This window comes from Theobroma cacao, chromosome 9 (genome assembly GCF_000208745.1).
Source record: "Theobroma cacao cultivar B97-61/B2 chromosome 9, Criollo_cocoa_genome_V2, whole genome shotgun sequence".
Lineage (NCBI taxonomy): Eukaryota > Viridiplantae > Streptophyta > Magnoliopsida > Malvales > Malvaceae > Theobroma > Theobroma cacao.
This window is the reverse complement of record NC_030858.1, coordinates 32,157,453-32,175,494: the sequence shown is the minus strand read 5'-3', so window position 1 is coordinate 32,175,494 and position 18,042 is coordinate 32,157,453. Positions and strand designations below refer to the sequence as shown.

The 18,042-nt window shown below is 35.2% G+C and overlaps 2 protein-coding genes across 4 annotated transcripts; one reads left to right on the top strand and one right to left on the bottom strand.

Annotated features, from left to right (window-relative positions):
- LOC18590106 (dof zinc finger protein DOF2.1) lies at positions 5,837-8,014 on the top strand. Its single transcript, XM_007015437.2, has 2 exons — positions 5,837-6,134; positions 6,891-8,014. The coding sequence occupies exons 1-2, from the start codon at positions 6,108-6,110 to the stop codon at positions 7,755-7,757; spliced, it is 894 nt and encodes a 297-aa protein (XP_007015499.2). The 5' UTR covers positions 5,837-6,107; the 3' UTR covers positions 7,758-8,014.
- Positions 10,710-16,951, bottom strand: LOC18590105 (interactor of constitutive active ROPs 3). 3 transcript variants are annotated; one of them, XM_007015434.2, is made up of 5 exons: positions 16,677-16,951; positions 15,426-15,539; positions 13,358-13,529; positions 11,142-12,835; positions 10,710-11,045 (listed from the first exon to the last, which is right to left on the bottom strand). In XM_007015434.2, exons 2-4 carry the CDS (start codon positions 15,443-15,445, stop codon positions 11,153-11,155), a joined length of 1,875 nt encoding a protein of 624 aa, XP_007015496.2. In that variant the 5' UTR covers positions 15,446-15,539; positions 16,677-16,951; the 3' UTR covers positions 10,710-11,045; positions 11,142-11,152. The 3 variants fall into 3 exon arrangements, with proteins under 3 accessions (XP_007015496.2, XP_017982913.1, XP_007015498.2); XM_018127424.1 differs by lacking the exon at positions 16,677-16,951 and adding an exon at positions 16,082-16,258; XM_007015436.2 differs by lacking the exons at positions 15,426-15,539; positions 16,677-16,951 and adding an exon at positions 14,903-15,135.

Here is an 18,042-nt window from a genome sequence, read left to right as displayed (position 1 = left end):
GGGGGGGGGTTGAGTGATGTCGTCAGACGCTGGCGATTTGGTTTATATGTTTTCTTTGGCTGTCCATTCATTACCAAAAATAAAAAATGTTTGTACATGGCTTTGACGATGATGATGATGATGATGTCGTTCGGTTTGGAGTCTGGGGTTGGGATTGAGGTTGCTTTCCTCGAAAACTGAAATATTCGTCTCCTAGCCGTATTCCATCTGCCACGTGTTTGGTCTTACAATCTGGCATCGGGTCATTTTGGGGTCCACTTCCCACCGACCAATCCCCCCTGTCTTGTCCTTTCTTGTTTTGCTTTTGCCCCCCACCCCCCTCTCTCTCTCCTAGTTTCGTTTTTTTTTTCCAATAAACGATTCGAGTATTACTACAAAGTGGTACAAAGATTGATTTTCTCATGTAGGATTTGATTTCGACACGTTCACACTTGAGACGGACTCAACTCAATTATGAATACATTTAAGAGCTATTAACTAATTTAATCCATCACCTTTAAAATATTTTTTTAATTGATTTCATATTCTTTGACCGTCACTTATCATGACATGGCACACTTATTAAAATATTTTTTTTAATTTTTTTTATGTTAAGAAAGATCTATTCTTCATAAAGATATATATATATATATTAAATGTATTACAATTAAAACTCAACACGATAACAAAACATTACACAAGAGAGTATTAATGACATTTATATCGCCCAATTAATAATATTACACAATTCCCTCGTATCAAGAACAACGCAAACTCATTCCCTTAGTCCTAGTCAACAAATATCCAAACAAAAAAATTTGTATTCTGATTGGAACATATATGAACACCTTGACCTTGTGTAATATTGGGTCTGGATTGCTAATGATTATTATCCTCAAGCAGAGCTCATAGGATTCAGAGTTTCATTTTCATCTCATTAAACTTTATCTATGTACCAAAAAAAATTTTGAAAAGGATGGACGACTATGCTCTTGGAAATATCTGTAACTTGAAATGATGTTTATGGGATCAATTCACTACATATTGTGTCAAGAATTGATGAGCTGCCATGGAAGCCATGCATTTGGTGGCAAACAGCTAGTAAGCTACACTACCAACCTTCCAAATTCCAATATTGGACAAGTTAGGGAGATCCCATATGCCTGCAAGTTAAGAAGCCTTCCCAAATAGAATTGAAGAGGCTTGAAATTTGGAAACTGCTAAAAAGTCTTGATCTAAGTAATGGTACTATTCTTATGGATCAACTAGTCCAGCACACAATTTTAGAAGAGAATTTTCACAGTATGCCATAGAGATTCTTTGGAGTGTGAATGCTGGATTCTTTTCTTCACAGAAGATGCTACCATCCATGTCTATCAGGCACAGTCTTCTATTCTACTTTCACTTTTTTTAAATAATTATTTTTTATTATTCAGTGTTTTCTTTGACTGATATAAATTTGACCAGTCAACTAACCTCAGTGATCCCTATGATGTATCCACTTGTCCCACCATAGCTAGCCCCCCTGCCCCACCACAATCTTTGCACCCCCAGCCCCAATGTACTTTGTGATCATCAAATTATCCCACTAAATTACCAAACTTAACTTATTACTAATTCATAGAATATAAATATTTTTTATGTATTTTTTTATACTATTTATGTGTAATTAAACAACTGCTGGACCAAATAATATCATCATATTCAATATTTTGTTTACTAATTTTCTTGTTTCGAACATTGAGCATAGCCAAAGCAAAATTTTCTGATGGGAGCCACCGAAAGGATATCAGAAGTGGGGAGCAATCATTGTTTGTTTATTATTTTCCAGCTTCTGACAGATGATGACAAGTTAGAATTTTGGTTGGTAACATTGATTTTCTCGCCAGTCCAAGAATCTTGGCCCATAAATGGAAAAATTAACAAGGAAAAAGAAAAGGTATAGCTCTAGCTAGATCTTGAAGATCTTAGCCATATGATCTTTGTTTGATTGACGGATCATCATTTTCCAGTGGATTGCATGTGGATTGCAAGCTTCTCTTCTTTTTGTCATGCACAATTCATCTTTTAATCATTCATTTTGTTGCTGTTATCTCTTTTCAGTGTCGTATTTTCCTCTTAAAAAATGACTTCCGGTAGACTGCAGGCAATAAAATAAGATTGGTGTTTTACATATTGTTAGATTAATTAAAGCCATTCCATATCCCATGTGACAAATAAATTCGCATATATATATATATATATATATATATATATATATAATATATAGCTAAAAATTCAATCCATATAGTGAGCAATTGCTCATTTGAGCTACTGTGAGCAGAAAAAAATAATTGCATGTAATTAATAAATGTGACGCTACCAAGTTAAATCACGTTAACACAATGTGTGGAGTCTCCAAATGAAAGCCAAAAGCACTACAGTTAAACAGACAAAAGAGGATAAGATTCCGAAAAAATGCAATAAATAAGTTGTGTGATTTGAGCTCAAAAAACGTGGCAATTTTTGAACCAGACCATTCTATAATTAAGCTATATTGACCCTAGCTATGCTTAAAATAATGATGTTGTGGACCAACTTAATGAAGTTAGTTTGTTGATGAGTTATCTGTTTAATCCAACTCCTACATCTAATCCAACATGCTTTAATACACTTAATTACACCACAGGAAAAATTTGGGGTTGTTCTTTTAAATTTTGTTTTGTTACTCAAGTGTTCAAACAGTTTTAAATTTCAAAAATCTAGAATCTTATGATACATTTGATTCACAAAATAGAATAAAATAAAATAATTATTCTGTGAAAATAGAATTAAATGGTTATTATGTGGTTTGGTTTATGGAATGGAATAGGGTAGAAATTGTTATCATTACTCATTTGAATGTTTGGTTGATAAGAATAGTTTGGAATAGTTAAAGGAATAAATGATAAAATGACAAAATTACTTTTTATTATAATTTAGTAAACTAGACAAAATTGCTCATTATTATAATTTGATAATATTTTTTCTTTTTTAATCTTTTATTTTTCTTCATTATATATTAAAATATTAATAATTATATAAATTATTAATTATAATTTTTTTAATTTCAATTTTTTATTTTTTCTCTATTTTATTNTTCTTTTTTAATCTTTTAATTTTCTTCATTAAATTTTAAAAATATTAATAATTTATTATTAAATTATTAATATAATTTTTTAATTTCAATTTTTTTATTTTTTTCTTTATTTTCATTAAAAATTTAAACATTAATAATTTATTATTAAATTATTAATATAATTTTTATTTTTACTTCTTTTACTCTTTTATTTCCATTTTTTATTTGTAGATTGTAATTATTTTCAATAAATAGGGATAGTTTTATCTAATAAATTTTTGACTCTATTCCATAGTCATGGAATAGTCATTAACATGGGGAGGTGGAGAATGGCTAAATCAAGATTTTGGGGAATAACCATTACTTGGAATGGTTATTCCCCACCTCAAAAATCAATCAAACTAAAGAATAAAAATGCGAAAGGAATAAGAGGGGAATGAGTTAGCTATTCTCTCATACCAAACGTGCCGTTAATCTTAATAATAACAGTGTCTACATGCATATTCTTAAAGAGTACACCTCAGTAATTAAAATTTTGAATTTCCAAATTGAAGATCTTGGATTTAAATTTTAAAATGGGAGAGTAGGATTTATAAAATGAAAATTTTACATAACTCAGAATCATATGTATAGGGTAAGACATGAGACATGAAATTATTCGATATGTACACATAGCTTTTCATCTCTAATTAATAATGTGATAATAGGATTGTTTAGCAGGGACTTATATTAACAAATGAAGGTAAAACAAGCCACAAATTAACTACACCTAAAACTGTTCTTTCATATATATATATATATTCTTCTTGGCACCTAAAATTGAATGTAAATCTCAAACATAAAGTTTTTTAGTCTTGGTAACTAGTATTTGTGTATTTCATACATAGATAAGATTGAAAAAGGAGAGGAGATTAGCTAAATATCTCAAAATCTAGTCTAATGAGTGTAGAATGGTCTGATTACTAGAAATTTGAAGGTGAGAGGGACAATACACAAAAGAAAATGTTCCAAAATGGACCACATGTGAGGCAAGGAGAGGAAAAGCAAACTCTTTGGTGGGCTAGCTAGCAGGTGCTGTAATATTTCTGTAATGTATTATCCTATTCATCATGCAATGAAGATGGAAGATCCCCCTGTAATTGTCTCCAATGTTTTCCTGCTCCTGTCCCTAGCCATCATTATAAGTCCACATCATCAGAACCTTCAACTAACACAAACACATAAACTATTGAAATCACAATCAAAACCAATTCCAACTACCGGACCCCACCACCACTCCATTTCCACGCACACCCAAACCCTAAACTTGTATAGATTTCTGTATCTATATCTATCTATACCTACCCATTTCTTCAATCCTTAAGAACAACTTGCCCTATTGCATATGGGTGTGTGTTTTCATTGCATGTTTTTCTTTTTAAATGAATAATCTAGATATTCTATGTATGTGGAGGTGGCTTAGGGTTTAAGGTTGTAGCTAGGGCTGTAAATTAACAAATTAAAAGTGTACAAAACTCGACTCAATTTTGTTCAAACTCATTTATTAACCTCAATAAAAGATATTAATTAATGAAATTAATTTTGATAGGGATTCAAGTTTGAGTATATAGGTACCTAGCTCATGAATGTAATTAATGCTTTAATGGAACTCAAAAGCAACTTGGGTACAAGTTTTACCAAATATTACTTAGTATAGTAACTTTAAACTTTAGGATACTCATTATCAAAATCTAATGACAATTAGCAAGTCAAACTATAAGGTGTAACAGTTATTACTATATTAGTGTAACTTGCTTTTATATAATATATATTGTTGCAAAGGTGTAATTGGAAAATTTGAATTATAATTTCATAACGATATGAGTTCAAGGAATTAATTAATAAGTTTGTATGTGTATAATTAAATAACAATGTTAATAAATTCAAATATATAAACATATCTGAATATGATACAAGTTATAAATCATACCTTGGATAACTTTGATGAGTAATGCATAGGATAGTAAAGTAATAATCGTCACATTCTGACTTAATATAAGTATATAAAGTTAATTTGCAATGGTTTTTTGTATTTTTTTATTAGAGAAAAGAAAAAGACATGGTTGCTTTTTTTCCTTTGCTGATCTTTTTGGAACACGAGGTTTATGCTAGTGTTTCATGTTTTTGTGTGTACGAGTGATTGAGGAGTTCGCAGAGTTTATGCCGATGAGACCATGGGAGAGAGAGAGAGAGAGAGGGGGGGTGGTGCTTGCTGCTAGCTGCTAGCCGCTGGTGGCTGATGGTGATGGAAATGGTGGTGATGGTGGGTGGGGACCCCAAGCTCGTGGACCCCACCGTATAGTTGCATCCACGCGAGAAAGGGTCCCACAAAAGACAAGGCACCCAGGGGGATAGGTTTTTCTTTCTGGCGCTCCCTCTCTCTTTCTCTTTCTCTTTCTCTTTTCTCTCTTCTTTCATAATAGTAGTACTAATTATAAGAGTCCGTTGCAGATGAAGAAAAAGGATTTTTGGGATGACTCCAATTCTTCTTTTCTTTTTTTTTTTTAAAGAAAAACTTTATGNCATCTTCTTTTCTTTTTTTTTTTTTTAAAGAAAAAACTTATGAAAGCTTTCTCTGCGTGCAGGCCAATCACATCCATCATCTCGTACGGGAAACTCATCTTACATTTCTCTCTCTCTCTCTCTCTCTCTCTCTCTCTCTCTCTCTCTTTGTATCCCTTCATAAAAAAAAAAAGCAAAAAACCAATTTCTTTTCTTTTCTCTCTCTCTCTCTCTCTCTCTCTTGGGGGTAGGAGTGGGGGGGCTTTGCTTTATATATTTGGAGGGGTGTCCTTATTTTCTCTTCACTTTGCTTTGCATGACTTGTTAGCAAACAAACCATCTCTCTTATTTCTCTTTTCACTACTCTTCTCTTATCTTTCATTACTAAACTTTTGAGTCTCTTCTTTTTCTGTACTACTTCTCTTCTTGTTGAAAACCATACTAGTTCAATTCTTTAGGAGTGTTGGGTTCACTTTCTTTTGTTGCATGGATGGATCCTTCAAGCGGACAACACCAGGTATATATATATATATGATAAAAGAAAACCACTTCTTATGTTTAATGATGTAATAAATGCTTTGTGAACTTTACCCTTTTTTGGTCTTTCCCTTTTTCTTTTTTTTTCTTGGTTTTTTTGTTGTCTGAATATTCAAAAAGATGTGATCTTCAGTTTTATGTAATTAGGAGTAATTCTTTTTGTTAGTCAAGAGAAGCAAAGGGATGCCAAAAAAAAAAAAGAATTTTGATTGTGGAGCTTTGTGTTTATATACATGTGTCACAGTTCTTTTTGAATTCTGATTTGATTTAAATTAGAACAAGTTTTAGTTTTGATTTCTTCTCTTTTTGTTTAGTTTTGTTTTGATGTCTTGATTAATAAGATAAGATTCTTTCTTCTACATGCTTCGTTTGGGTGTAAGAAACGTATAGGAAAAGGAAAAGAATATACCACAGCTTGACCCCCTGAATTTCTTCTCATTATTCATGCTTTTATTTCCAGGCAATCAATTCTTGCTCAAAGAAAAAAATTTGGAATTGAATGCTCTAAACTTTCTTGTGATGGCCCCACTAATGATAGCATTTTCCCATCATGTATGTTTTAATCTGTGCATAGTATATCTCAAGTGTCGGCACACACACACAAATGAGTGTATGTATTAATTAATGAATCAAGGTTACTAAGAAATCATAGTTAAAAATCTATCTAAGAACATTATTTCTTTCTTGCAATTTGGTCTAATATGTTTCAACTGTTTTTTTGGGTCAATTAATTCAGGAGATGCCTAACCCTTCATTGGAAAACATGCTGGTTTGCACATCAAGAGGACAGCAAGAGAGAAAGCCAAGGCCTCAACCGGAACAAGCTCTAAAGTGCCCAAGATGTGATTCCACCAACACCAAATTCTGTTACTACAACAATTACAGCCTTTCTCAGCCAAGGTATTTTTGCAAGTCATGCAGGAGGTATTGGACCAAAGGAGGCACACTGAGAAATGTTCCAGTGGGTGGAGGGTGCAGGAAGAACAAAAGATCTTCATCATCATCATCAAAGAGGAGCCAAGATCAGCCGCTAACACCAAATACCAACCCACTAACCAGCCTCCCACCTTTGAGTTATGACACCAATGACCTCAGTCTGGCCTTTGCTAGGCTCCAGAAACAATCTAGTGGGCAGTTAGGGTTTGATGATCATGACCTTTCTATTCTTGGAAACCCAACTAACACCCAGTGTGATATTCTCGGAAACCCTAACACTAGTTCAGCTGCCAATCCTGTCTTTCTTGATGCACTCAGAAGTGGCTTTCTTGGAACCCAGAACCATTTCCAGAATTTCTATTATGGGTTTGGTAATGAGAACATGGGGGAGGTGGATAATGGGGGAGGAAGTGTGGGTGTCAGTGGAGAAATGATGCTACCATACAGTGAAGAAATGAGTAATATCGCAACAACAACAGCTGTGACAGTTACAACAATGAAGCAAGAGTTGTGTAATGGCAGAGAAAGTGAGAATAGAGTGTTATGGGGTTTGCCTTGGCAGCTTAATGGAGATGGTAATAACATGGGTGATCTTGATTCAGGACGTGAAAGCTGGAATGGACTCAATCCAACTTGGCATGGACTTCTTAATAGCCCTCTGATGTAGACAATGGAGTGTTTTCTTTTCTCTTCTTTTTTTTTTTTCCTCTCTTGGTTCAATGTCTGCAAGAAGCAAACAAAGGCACAGAGTTTTCTTCTCATATCAAAACTGATATTTCAGTTTTTAATCTCTTTTTGAGTTTTCGTGTTAGGAGATTTGAGAATGACCAGCATTTCCCATTTGTTTTTATCCTTTTTTTTCCCCATTTTCATTCTATTATTGGTTGATAAACTAATGATATTTCAAATTTGTTTGCTAACCAATTAAGGCACTTGCAGAGGAAAATATATATATATATATGTATGTATAATATCATTACCGTTTTGGAGAAAAGAATGAATGACCGAGAGTGATGTTTCATGGTTTCTGCAGTCTGAACTCTCTGAAGTATTTAAAGTTGGTTAGTTGCATGACTTTGGGTTTTGAATCAGTTGGTGTTTCCTAGATATTCTATCATGATTGCTTCTTACTTTCAGGTAGATTCTAGGAATATATAACACAGCAGATTATTAAATTGGCATTATATCTTACTACAATAAAATTGGGTAGATCGGATTATCCCCTCTCCCCCCAAGCATTAAGATTTCAGTGAGACATGAAAGCACTAATCTCGGGATGGATATGTTTTCTTCCCTCACCAGATCACCAAATCTAAGTTAAGATATGGGCGTGAGAGAATTGTCAGAGATTAGCTTAAACATTGTACTAAATTATTGAATGAGGCATTGACATTTGGGACTTAGTAAGAGTGGGATCATGGTTGTCTCCTTCATCAGTTTGAATATTATTTAGCTATCATCATATGGGCCGTGACATTAGGATTTTGGGATTTGAGAAAGTCATCATTTTCAAACACTTCAATTCAATATTTGCCAGATTATATATATTTATATATAGCTCCTGCCTGCCGTACGTCTGTTTCTACCTTCCTTTCAAAGGACTGTTCTTCTGCCTTATATCATACATATATATAGTGGGTTAATTTCGTTGGGAAACACAGACCTTTATTATCTTATCTTAATGCATAGTGCTGTTTGAGCTTGAAACCTGCAATGAAGTTAAGAATCTCAAAATTCTAATGTAAGGCAAGGTAAATAAATCCAAATCATCCAATTTCCAAAGAAGACAAAAAATCTCTGCAATGGAGAGAAAGTACGTCTGTACTGTATATATGTAATGCTTCCACCTTTGAGAGAACTGTCCATGTGATTCTGTCAGTCAAGTTTTCGTAATCTTTTTTGTCTTCCATATGGGAGTGTGGACAAAGCCTATCTTTTGAGGTATCTCCCCTTGAAATTGCTTTAGATTTTCGATTTTATTATAATTAATTTAACCAGGGAACACTGGTGTCATCCACTTTGATTATAATATAAACTAATGTTTGTTCAATATCCATTTCGAGCAGCAGTGTTTGACAATATGCTTCTCCCGTTTACAGGAGGGGCTGGGGTAAAAAAGGGTAATGAGCAAATGTTTTCTTGTCCCATGAGCAAGACCTACTTTACCTTTTTATGACAACAACCACCCTCATATTACATTCACACACCAATGCTGTAACAGTGCATGTAATTATTTTTTGGACTCAGTTTCTTCATGCTGAAGGGATTCCAAACCCCAGCTAAGAAGAAAATAAGGTGGAAAATTGAAGGGAGATTGCGCTATTGGTCTCCCAGCTTCTATCAAATACTAGTACTTAGCCCCAAGAAAGGCAACTGCCAAAGGTTACATAAAACTACACATGAACATATACTTACCTATACACACATCAATAATGGATCTGAGCAATAAATATATTTAACTATTAGTAGTCCCACATATGATTCCTAAAGCATAAGATGTTGGCGTCAAGTAATTGTTTCAAATAATACTTTCTCTTTGGGGGAAGAGAGGGAGTGACTCCATGGAGAAAGAAACTCGTTGGGTCATGTATTATTTGCCGCAAGCAATATTTGGGCTAATAAGTTTTATATTTTTCTTTGAATTGGGCTTGACAAATGATCATCAGATTTGGTCTTACTGTGGCCCAAAATGGCAAGCAATTATGTCCTGGACGTCCTGTATCTTGGGCCCCCCACATTTCTTTATACACATTTTACCCTCAATCTTGATTCTTGATTATTTATTTGACTGAAAAAAAAAATTATTTAAAAAGTATAGTGCAAGTTAAAGATGAACTTGATTAAGATTTTGATTTTGAAAAAGAGAATTTTATGCTTGAAGGGTTGATATGTGTTTCATTACGTATGTTTATTAAAAATAATAAAATAATTATTAAGTGAACATTTAACAATCATTAAAATCTATGGCGATATATAAAATAATAATAATGATAATCTGAAAAGAAAAAATATAAAAAGAATTGTATTTACATCCTATTTCGGACAATTTTTAGAAGACATCCTGTAATCTTGGGTCCCTATTTGAGATAAAGACAAGATAGAGATTTAGACACAATTTGTGTCAGACATGCACACTCAAATCCATGTAACTAAATTGTAGTCATGAGCAGGTGTTTCTTAGTATCCCAAGAACTAGTCTTCTACTTATCCTTGAATAGGGCCAAACGATGAACATCTAATAAAATCTACCACCAACCAATATCTCCAAAACCAGCAATCACCACCTCATTTTGTGTAGCAACACGACTGGATACCAGTAGGAACAAACTTGGTTTTCTTTTTGCTTTCGTTTCCAACCAATGTCCCAAAAAAAAAGAGACGAAGAAAAATATCCGATGAACTCGAAAAAGAAGCAAGTGGGATTCAATCCCAGAACTCATGGTCTAACTTGCAAAAAGAGGAGTTGGTCTGGGCATCGAGTAGATAAACCAGAGACAAACACTATCTCCAATCCCAAGATTTGCATGCAACCAAAATATATGATTTACATGTGGGTTCCATAGCAATATGTAGCACTACAAGTTACTGAATATTGTTGCATCACTGCCTGACAGGAAAGTACAAGGTAAGAAAATTGATAATTTATGCTAGCACTTGGCCGATGATCAGTTATGGCCATATTAAGCAGGCAGCTTAACAGAAATAACTATGGAATCCATATCTAAAACCACCACAAGTTGCATTGTCAAGAGGTAATACGTTTGATCCTGTAAGCACAAGGTGAAGACACCCGCATTTTACATATCCACAGAAAAGAAAAGAAAAAAGAAAAAAAGAAAAGAAAATCTGCTATCAGCAATGTTCTGCCATCATAATGCAACTACGAAGCTTCAAAAGAGTACTCATTGTGAACTTCACAGCAAATAGACTTGGCTGGTCCCAGTATCCCAAGTATCTGTCCACGTAAGGGGAGATAACTCAGTTAGATAAATATAGTATGATACAAATTATAATAAAATATAAGCAATTTTGGCAAAAATATTTAGCATGCCTCATGGTGTTCTATTTCTGTGGCTTCTTCCACAAGACCCCAATCTTCTTTAGCATGTTCCCATTTTTCTTCTTCAGCAAATCATCATCCATATCTTCAGTATAAGGTGAGCTAACCTTTCCCGTAACTGGATTATAATGGCTATCCAGTGAACCAGTTCTCTCCATAAACTTCCCATTATTACCTGCTGAAAGCATCGCAGCAGCTGCTTCTGCAGCCTTGCGCCACTGGTCAGATTGGACCTTTAACCTTCTCAACTCTGCCTCAATTTCGGAATTGGCATTCTGTGCAGCCTCAAGCTGTTCTGCCACCCTGGCAGCTCTCCTGTTATTCTTATCAGCCTCCTCCATTGCAAGCCCAAGCTTAATACAAGCCTCTCGCTCTGCAGCCCTTGCCAACTCTAGCTCAGTACCCACCTTATCATTTGTTTTACCTTTGTCCATTTCCCTTCTACTGATTTCCAACCTGAGCATCTCATTCTCCTCTGATATATTTTGAAGTTCCGTCTCCTTATCCATCATATTTGCCTTCAGATCAACAACAGCTTCCTTCAAAACCTTTAGCTCATTTTCAAGTTTCGATTCTCGCTGGCATGACAGGTTTTTCTCAAGCTTCATGTGAAGCTCTTCATTTTCCTCTGAAATACCCTGCAACTCAGTTTCCTTATCCATCAGATTTGCCTTCAAGTCAGCAATATCAGAGTTTGCTTTCTCTAGCTCAGCTAACAGCTCAGCCTCTCTTGAGCTTGCTTCAGATTTTATCTGCTGCACCAGTTCATGAGCACTCTTTATCTGTACAGTGCTTCGGATTTGTTCTTCATGGAATTTAATCTCAGCAGTTTCAAGAGCAGATCTTAACCATCCCACCTGAGACTTTAAAGAAGAAATCTCTGCTTCAAGCTGGTGTGAATCCTCAGGTTTCTCACTCTCTCCAGCTTGATTCTCAATGACAATTCGATCACTGTCAGACTCGAGAGAGAGGCTGCCACTAGCATCAGTTAGGTCTAACTTAAGTTTCTTAACAAGTCCTTCCAGTGAATAAACACGTTGCCTTGACTGGTCTAAGTCTGAAGCAATGGAGTTGTAAGCTTCAACAGCCTTCATGCCTTCCGACCTAAGTGCCTCAACAGTCCTTTTTGCAGCTTCTAGTTGTAGCAGAGTTTCGCTAGCCAAGGCTTGGGCCTTAGCTTCCGATTCTTGGCTATCCTTTAGCTGGGTTTTCATGTTGGCTACAAGAGAAAGAGTTTCTACCAGGTTTCCTTTCAGGCTCTGGAGCTCCAGATGTGCTGATTCTGCTTGCTTGGTCTGTGCAGCCTCAGATTCAGCCACCATTTCAAGCTGATCCTTAAGCCGCTGAATCTCATTCACAGCAGAGACCAGAGCAGCCGAGTCGAGAGAGTGCTGCTTCTGGACAGCTTCAAGCTCTGACTGCCATGCTTGATCCCGCTCCTGTGAGATCTTTTGGAGCTCAACAACACGAGGTTCCTCTGAAGCAGAAAGCTCAAGAAGCTGCTTTTGGGACTCTTCAAGCTTCGCAGACATGGCCAACAGTTGCTTCTTGGACTCCTCGGCATCTTGCTGAGCTTGCTTCTTGCATGATTCAGATGAACTTAGTTGATCCTTTGCCTTCTTTAGTTCTTCTTGAAGCTGTGAAATCTGTATCTCCAATTCAGATATTCTGCTTGGGCGCTTCTTCTGAAGCAAGAACAAAGGATAAGATTAGATATTCTCATAGGAAAGAGCACCATTGTTATAAGTGCTAAATTCTACTTCTAATTAAAAAATGGGAATGTTTATGGGAGGCTAATGTGTGTCTGCATCCACTAGCAAATTGAAAAGAATCACTCTATGAGGAATTATAAAATCTCTTTTCTATCTCTCTCTCAACTAACAAAATTAATTGCTTCACCTAATCCTACCATTACCATAATAGAAACTTAGAAAAGGAAGAAAATGCAAGATATCAACAAACAAAGTTTTTTTCATTGAAAAATCAATCATAATTTAAAGGGGAAAAGAAGCCAAGCACCATTCTTGAGATCAACAAGTTGCCATTTGGCATGCTATTATAAAAAGGAGGAACAGGAACCCGGATAGAGTTTGTTATGAAGCCTTTAACACTCAAAAGGCCCTAATAATTGGGCTTTTTATGCGATTATTAAAAGCTTTCCCTAAGGTTCAGATCTAAGTTTGTCTAATTTTCTCTAATTTGTATACCTCCGAGGCTGGGCTTCTAGGTGAACGGCGCTCAACAACTTTAGGGCTTTTCTCTTTTGAAGGTCTAGTAGCTGGATTTGAAGAAGATACAGCTTCAGTCTCTAGTGTGGTTGGCCTGAGTTGACGAACAGCTCGAGGAGAGACCCTTTGCGGCACTTCTGAAGATCCATTTCTGTTAAACATTGGTAAATCAATAATTTGATTATGGATGAATAAAGCACAATACCAATCAAAGACTTCAAGAAGACATTTTACATTCCTCCAGTTTAGGATAGTTAACTGAAAGTTAAGTCGCTTGAAATTTAAGATTAGAGCTCTACATGCTTGTATACAGATTCCATCTTACCAAAAAATAAAACATCCTAAATTTCTAACCACCTGGTGGCTGGACCAACCAAACCAACATTGTGACAAACTGAAGCTTTTAGAGAACATCACTCCTTATCCTATCTTGAAGTGAGGTTAGACTTCTTCTTTTTTCCCCCTTTAACAGCAAAATGTTGCAGCACATTAATATAAAAGCAAGATACACTCTCCTAGAGTCAAGTCAAAAAATACAAAAATAGACCAATCCCTTAGTTAGACCACCCAATATTCAATCAATCTAATTGTATTTGGAGTAGTTATGAACGATTTAAGAACTACAACCAATTGATTATGGATGACCAAACAGTTAAAATTTAGCCATGAGGCTCAGAGAATGTGGAATTCATAATCTAAGGAAAAGCTGTTGCCGTTCCTTCTACAGTAGAAAACTAGGGTAAGAAGCTTATATATATATGCGACAAGTATCTAATTGAAAGGTTTCTTCTTCTTTTTTTCATAAAAAAGAAGAAAAAATAAATTGGGGGAGAGAGAAAACTTGAACTCAGGAACCCCTATCCGGAGAAGAATTGGCCACCAATTTGCCTATGCCTTAGCTCCTATCCTAGCAAAGACAAATCCCCTGGGCTGGACAAAAACCAAAGAAGAAACAGAAATAGAGAAGAGACAAATCAGTGAGCCCTACTTCACAAGGCATTGGCCCAAGTTGAGGAACCACCAGATCAAACTTCAATGTTGGTAAGCAGGCAACTTTGGTTGAAAAGATTTCTGATTCAGTTCCAGGGGCATCACAGTGTTAAACTAGAATAACTGGTAAGAAGCAGTACACACATACATATTTCTTTATCATGAATAATTTACATAGACAACCAGACATACTGATCCCAAATTCTTGGACCCTGACAATAGAATAGCAGCTTCCAAGTTAGGGCCCATGTCAAGCAGGGAAACACCTACAAACAGCCAAATTGCATAAAACAGAAGTATTGGACTTGCTCGCTAGTACCAACACAACATCTTTATAATATATCTTTTGCCCACCATTATCCTAAATCTAAACGAAACCACTAAAGCTTTGAAAATTCTAGTCTACCCTGTTCCTTGTGAGATAAGCAGATTACTGAGAATACAATAAACAAACAAACAAATCAGCCAATGGTCTCAAACATATGATAAACCACAAATAAGTTTTCCTTTGGAAGGATGAAGCACTTCACTTACAGCATCTGGTGGTCCCATTATGGGTCTTGGCTTATTCTATCCTTTAGGTAGGAGACAAACAAAAATTTTACTTTCATGCAGAAAGAGACTGAAGCTCAAAATGGTTACCAGACAATATGGCCCTCAACTGTAGAACAGAGTGGAACTCCTATAAATTTTTTATCGATGCGATACGAAGAAGACAGACCCAATGCCAAAATCCAAAGATAAAATAACTCCTTTGAAAAGTAGAAAATTAAAAACTAAAAAAAAAATGGAAAGAAAGAATCTTCAGCAAAGATCTTCAATGTACCCCTTAGGCATTAGATAAAACCCAGACAACCCAGATGATCATATATGGTAACAAAAAATAAGGATTGACAGCCTAAAATTAGGTAGCATTATATCTAAATATTGCTTTAAATGACAGAACAACCAATTAAACTTATTTTTCAAGAATAACTACATAAATGCATCCAGGAAACAAACTAAGAAACCTCTAGTAAGGGAAGAATGAGCAGTCCTAAAGGCAATAGGAAGTTACCTTGCTTTGGGAGTCTGCATAATTTAAAGACCCTTGTCCCTGAGGTCACAAAGTTAAAAACAACTCTAGTTTATTTATCCTCCACCACTTCAATGCTTCCCTGACCCACAAGGCCTGAAACAGATGGGGAAAAATATCAAAAAGCTGAGACAGAAGCATCCAATGTGATTGTGCATGAAAAAATTTAATGAGCTCATATGAAAGACAGGTGCTCCTTATCATCACATAGTAAGCCATTAAGGCAAAAGATATATACCAACCATACAAATGAAAGCAGTAGTACAAGATATCTCCAAGAAAAGGTCAAAGCAGAAGCTATCCACTAATTAACCAGACAGTAACAGCAACTTTTGATCTTTACCACATTCAATGCTACCGCAAATTCTACCTTTGATAATGGTCATAGGACATTATTATAGTCACAAGGGACCTACATCAACAAGGGCAGAAACAGACAAATTTACATAAAACTACCTACTTTTCATGTGTTCTTTACTAACTGCATTTCAACACTACGAAGGGGCATTATCGTAATCTAGCAGGTGAACTTTCTACCGCCATTGTTGCCGAGAAATGAGGACACTAAAAAAAGTAAAAATATAAGTGGGGTTCAAAATTAAGAACAGTGAAAAAATGATTTAAACTGCCGCTCAAACCTTTGTTTATCTTGTCTGTTGAAAGCCAAAAGCTCCAATATTAAGTATTACACCTGTTTGTTTCTCAGGACAATATTTTCTGGGAAAACTCTTTTAGAAAGAGAAATGGAGAAACACGTTTTGAAGATAAAAACATCCAGGTCCAAATAATTCAAAGCACCCTCAAAGCAAGATCTCCTGCAGCTTATAAGACAACGTAAAGATCGCTCATTTCTCGAAACAAAAAGACTAAAGAGACCAAAAGGAAAACCTTTTTGAGATTCGGTTTCCTTTATAAAATACGTTTTTTTAAAACAAAAAAAAAGAATAAAGTCCGCCAGGCTGCCATTACAAAGCTCCCGAATTGAACACAGAGCTAAGTTACTATCAGCTTAGAAAAAGGAAACTTTTTTCCTTCATCAGTTTCAAAGGAGAAAAAGAAGTTCAAAAGTAGCATCATTACCATAAGAACAGCAAAAACACAGCAACAAAAAACAAACCCGTCATTTGAAACATACTATGGAAAAAAAATTGTCTTTTTCTTTGCAGCATTTTCTTGGGAACCCCAAAGACAGGGAGAAAAAAAGAATAAAAGTATAGTGTAAAGCAAACTTACCTAGTGTGCTAATTTGACAACTACTACAAGCGAAAGGAATGGGTAGAGTTATTAAGCTTTTGTTAAAAATGTACTAGTGTTTTCGGTGAGGTAAGAAGCGAAGAAGAAGAGATGGGGCAGAGGTGAGAGCCTGAGAATGTAAGCAGAAGAGGCTTTAATTTTTAATGGTTTGTTCCTGGGGTTAGTGGAGTGTTGTGTCTCTTCCTCTTTGCTTATTGTCTTCAGCGCAGAACCCGAGGGACCGCTGCTTCTTTGCCTTGGTTTTTTAGTCTACGGTTTGTTTTGTAGCTGGTGGGAGTAGTTTCTTTTGGACTGTGCGGAAAAGGAAACGTACCAATAAACAAAGGATAAAAATGGAGAGAGACAGACAAAGGGTTGTACTGATTTGTCGTTTCAGCCCTGACGATATTTTTACCTCTTGAGTTGGATAAAATATATAATGGAATTTTTTGCCTGAAACTTGAGAGAACCCTCTAGGATTGTGACTACTCTGTCCCTTCACTGTTTCCAATTTTTTCTTTAAGGGGGCAGCCCCCCCCCACCCCCCACATAAAACAAATAATAATAATAATAATAATAATTAGTGTGAGAAGCTCGAATGTATAGTACTTACAAAGGTGCGTGGACAACTCCCCCTAGTTGAATTGAAAATTTTTATGTATATTATTATATTTTACTTTAAATAGCTATATTTATTAGAGGATTTTTTATTTATTGAATTTTTTTATATAATTTTTTTTGTTAACTTTTTTTATACTTATACTTTAAGGAAGTTTATAATTAAAATATTTATTTTTATTCATCTTGTTAATAAAGAGTAAGGGTTTTCTAACTTTATTTTTTAAAATCATTTTATTTTTTTTACATCAGAGTAAGTTACGAAATCTTAATTTTTTTAAATGGTAGGAGACGATATGAACAATGACAAAAGCAAGAGTACTAAAGAATTGATGGTGAGTACAAATGTCAATCAAAGCAAGGTCATTGATGCTATTTCTCCATGCTCTTATATAGGTCTGATCATCCAAAATTAATTTTTGTGACGCACCCTCTCAGTGAAAGTAGAGATAATTATTTCATGTGGAGGCGTAGCTCTATGAACGCACAAGTTTTGTGGATGGAATGATAGAAAAACTAAATGTTGATTCTCTGGATTTACAATTATGGATACAATGAAATGCAATGATTCTTTCATGGCTTACAAATGCACTTGCTAAAGCGCTTCAAAGTAGTGTTGCTCACGTTGAAACTACAAGAGAAATATGGGTAGATTTAGAAGAAGATTTACTCAAGGAATTGCACTGAGAATCTATGAGTGAAAACGCACCATAGCTCTTTTACAACAAGAGAAATCCTCGATCTCATG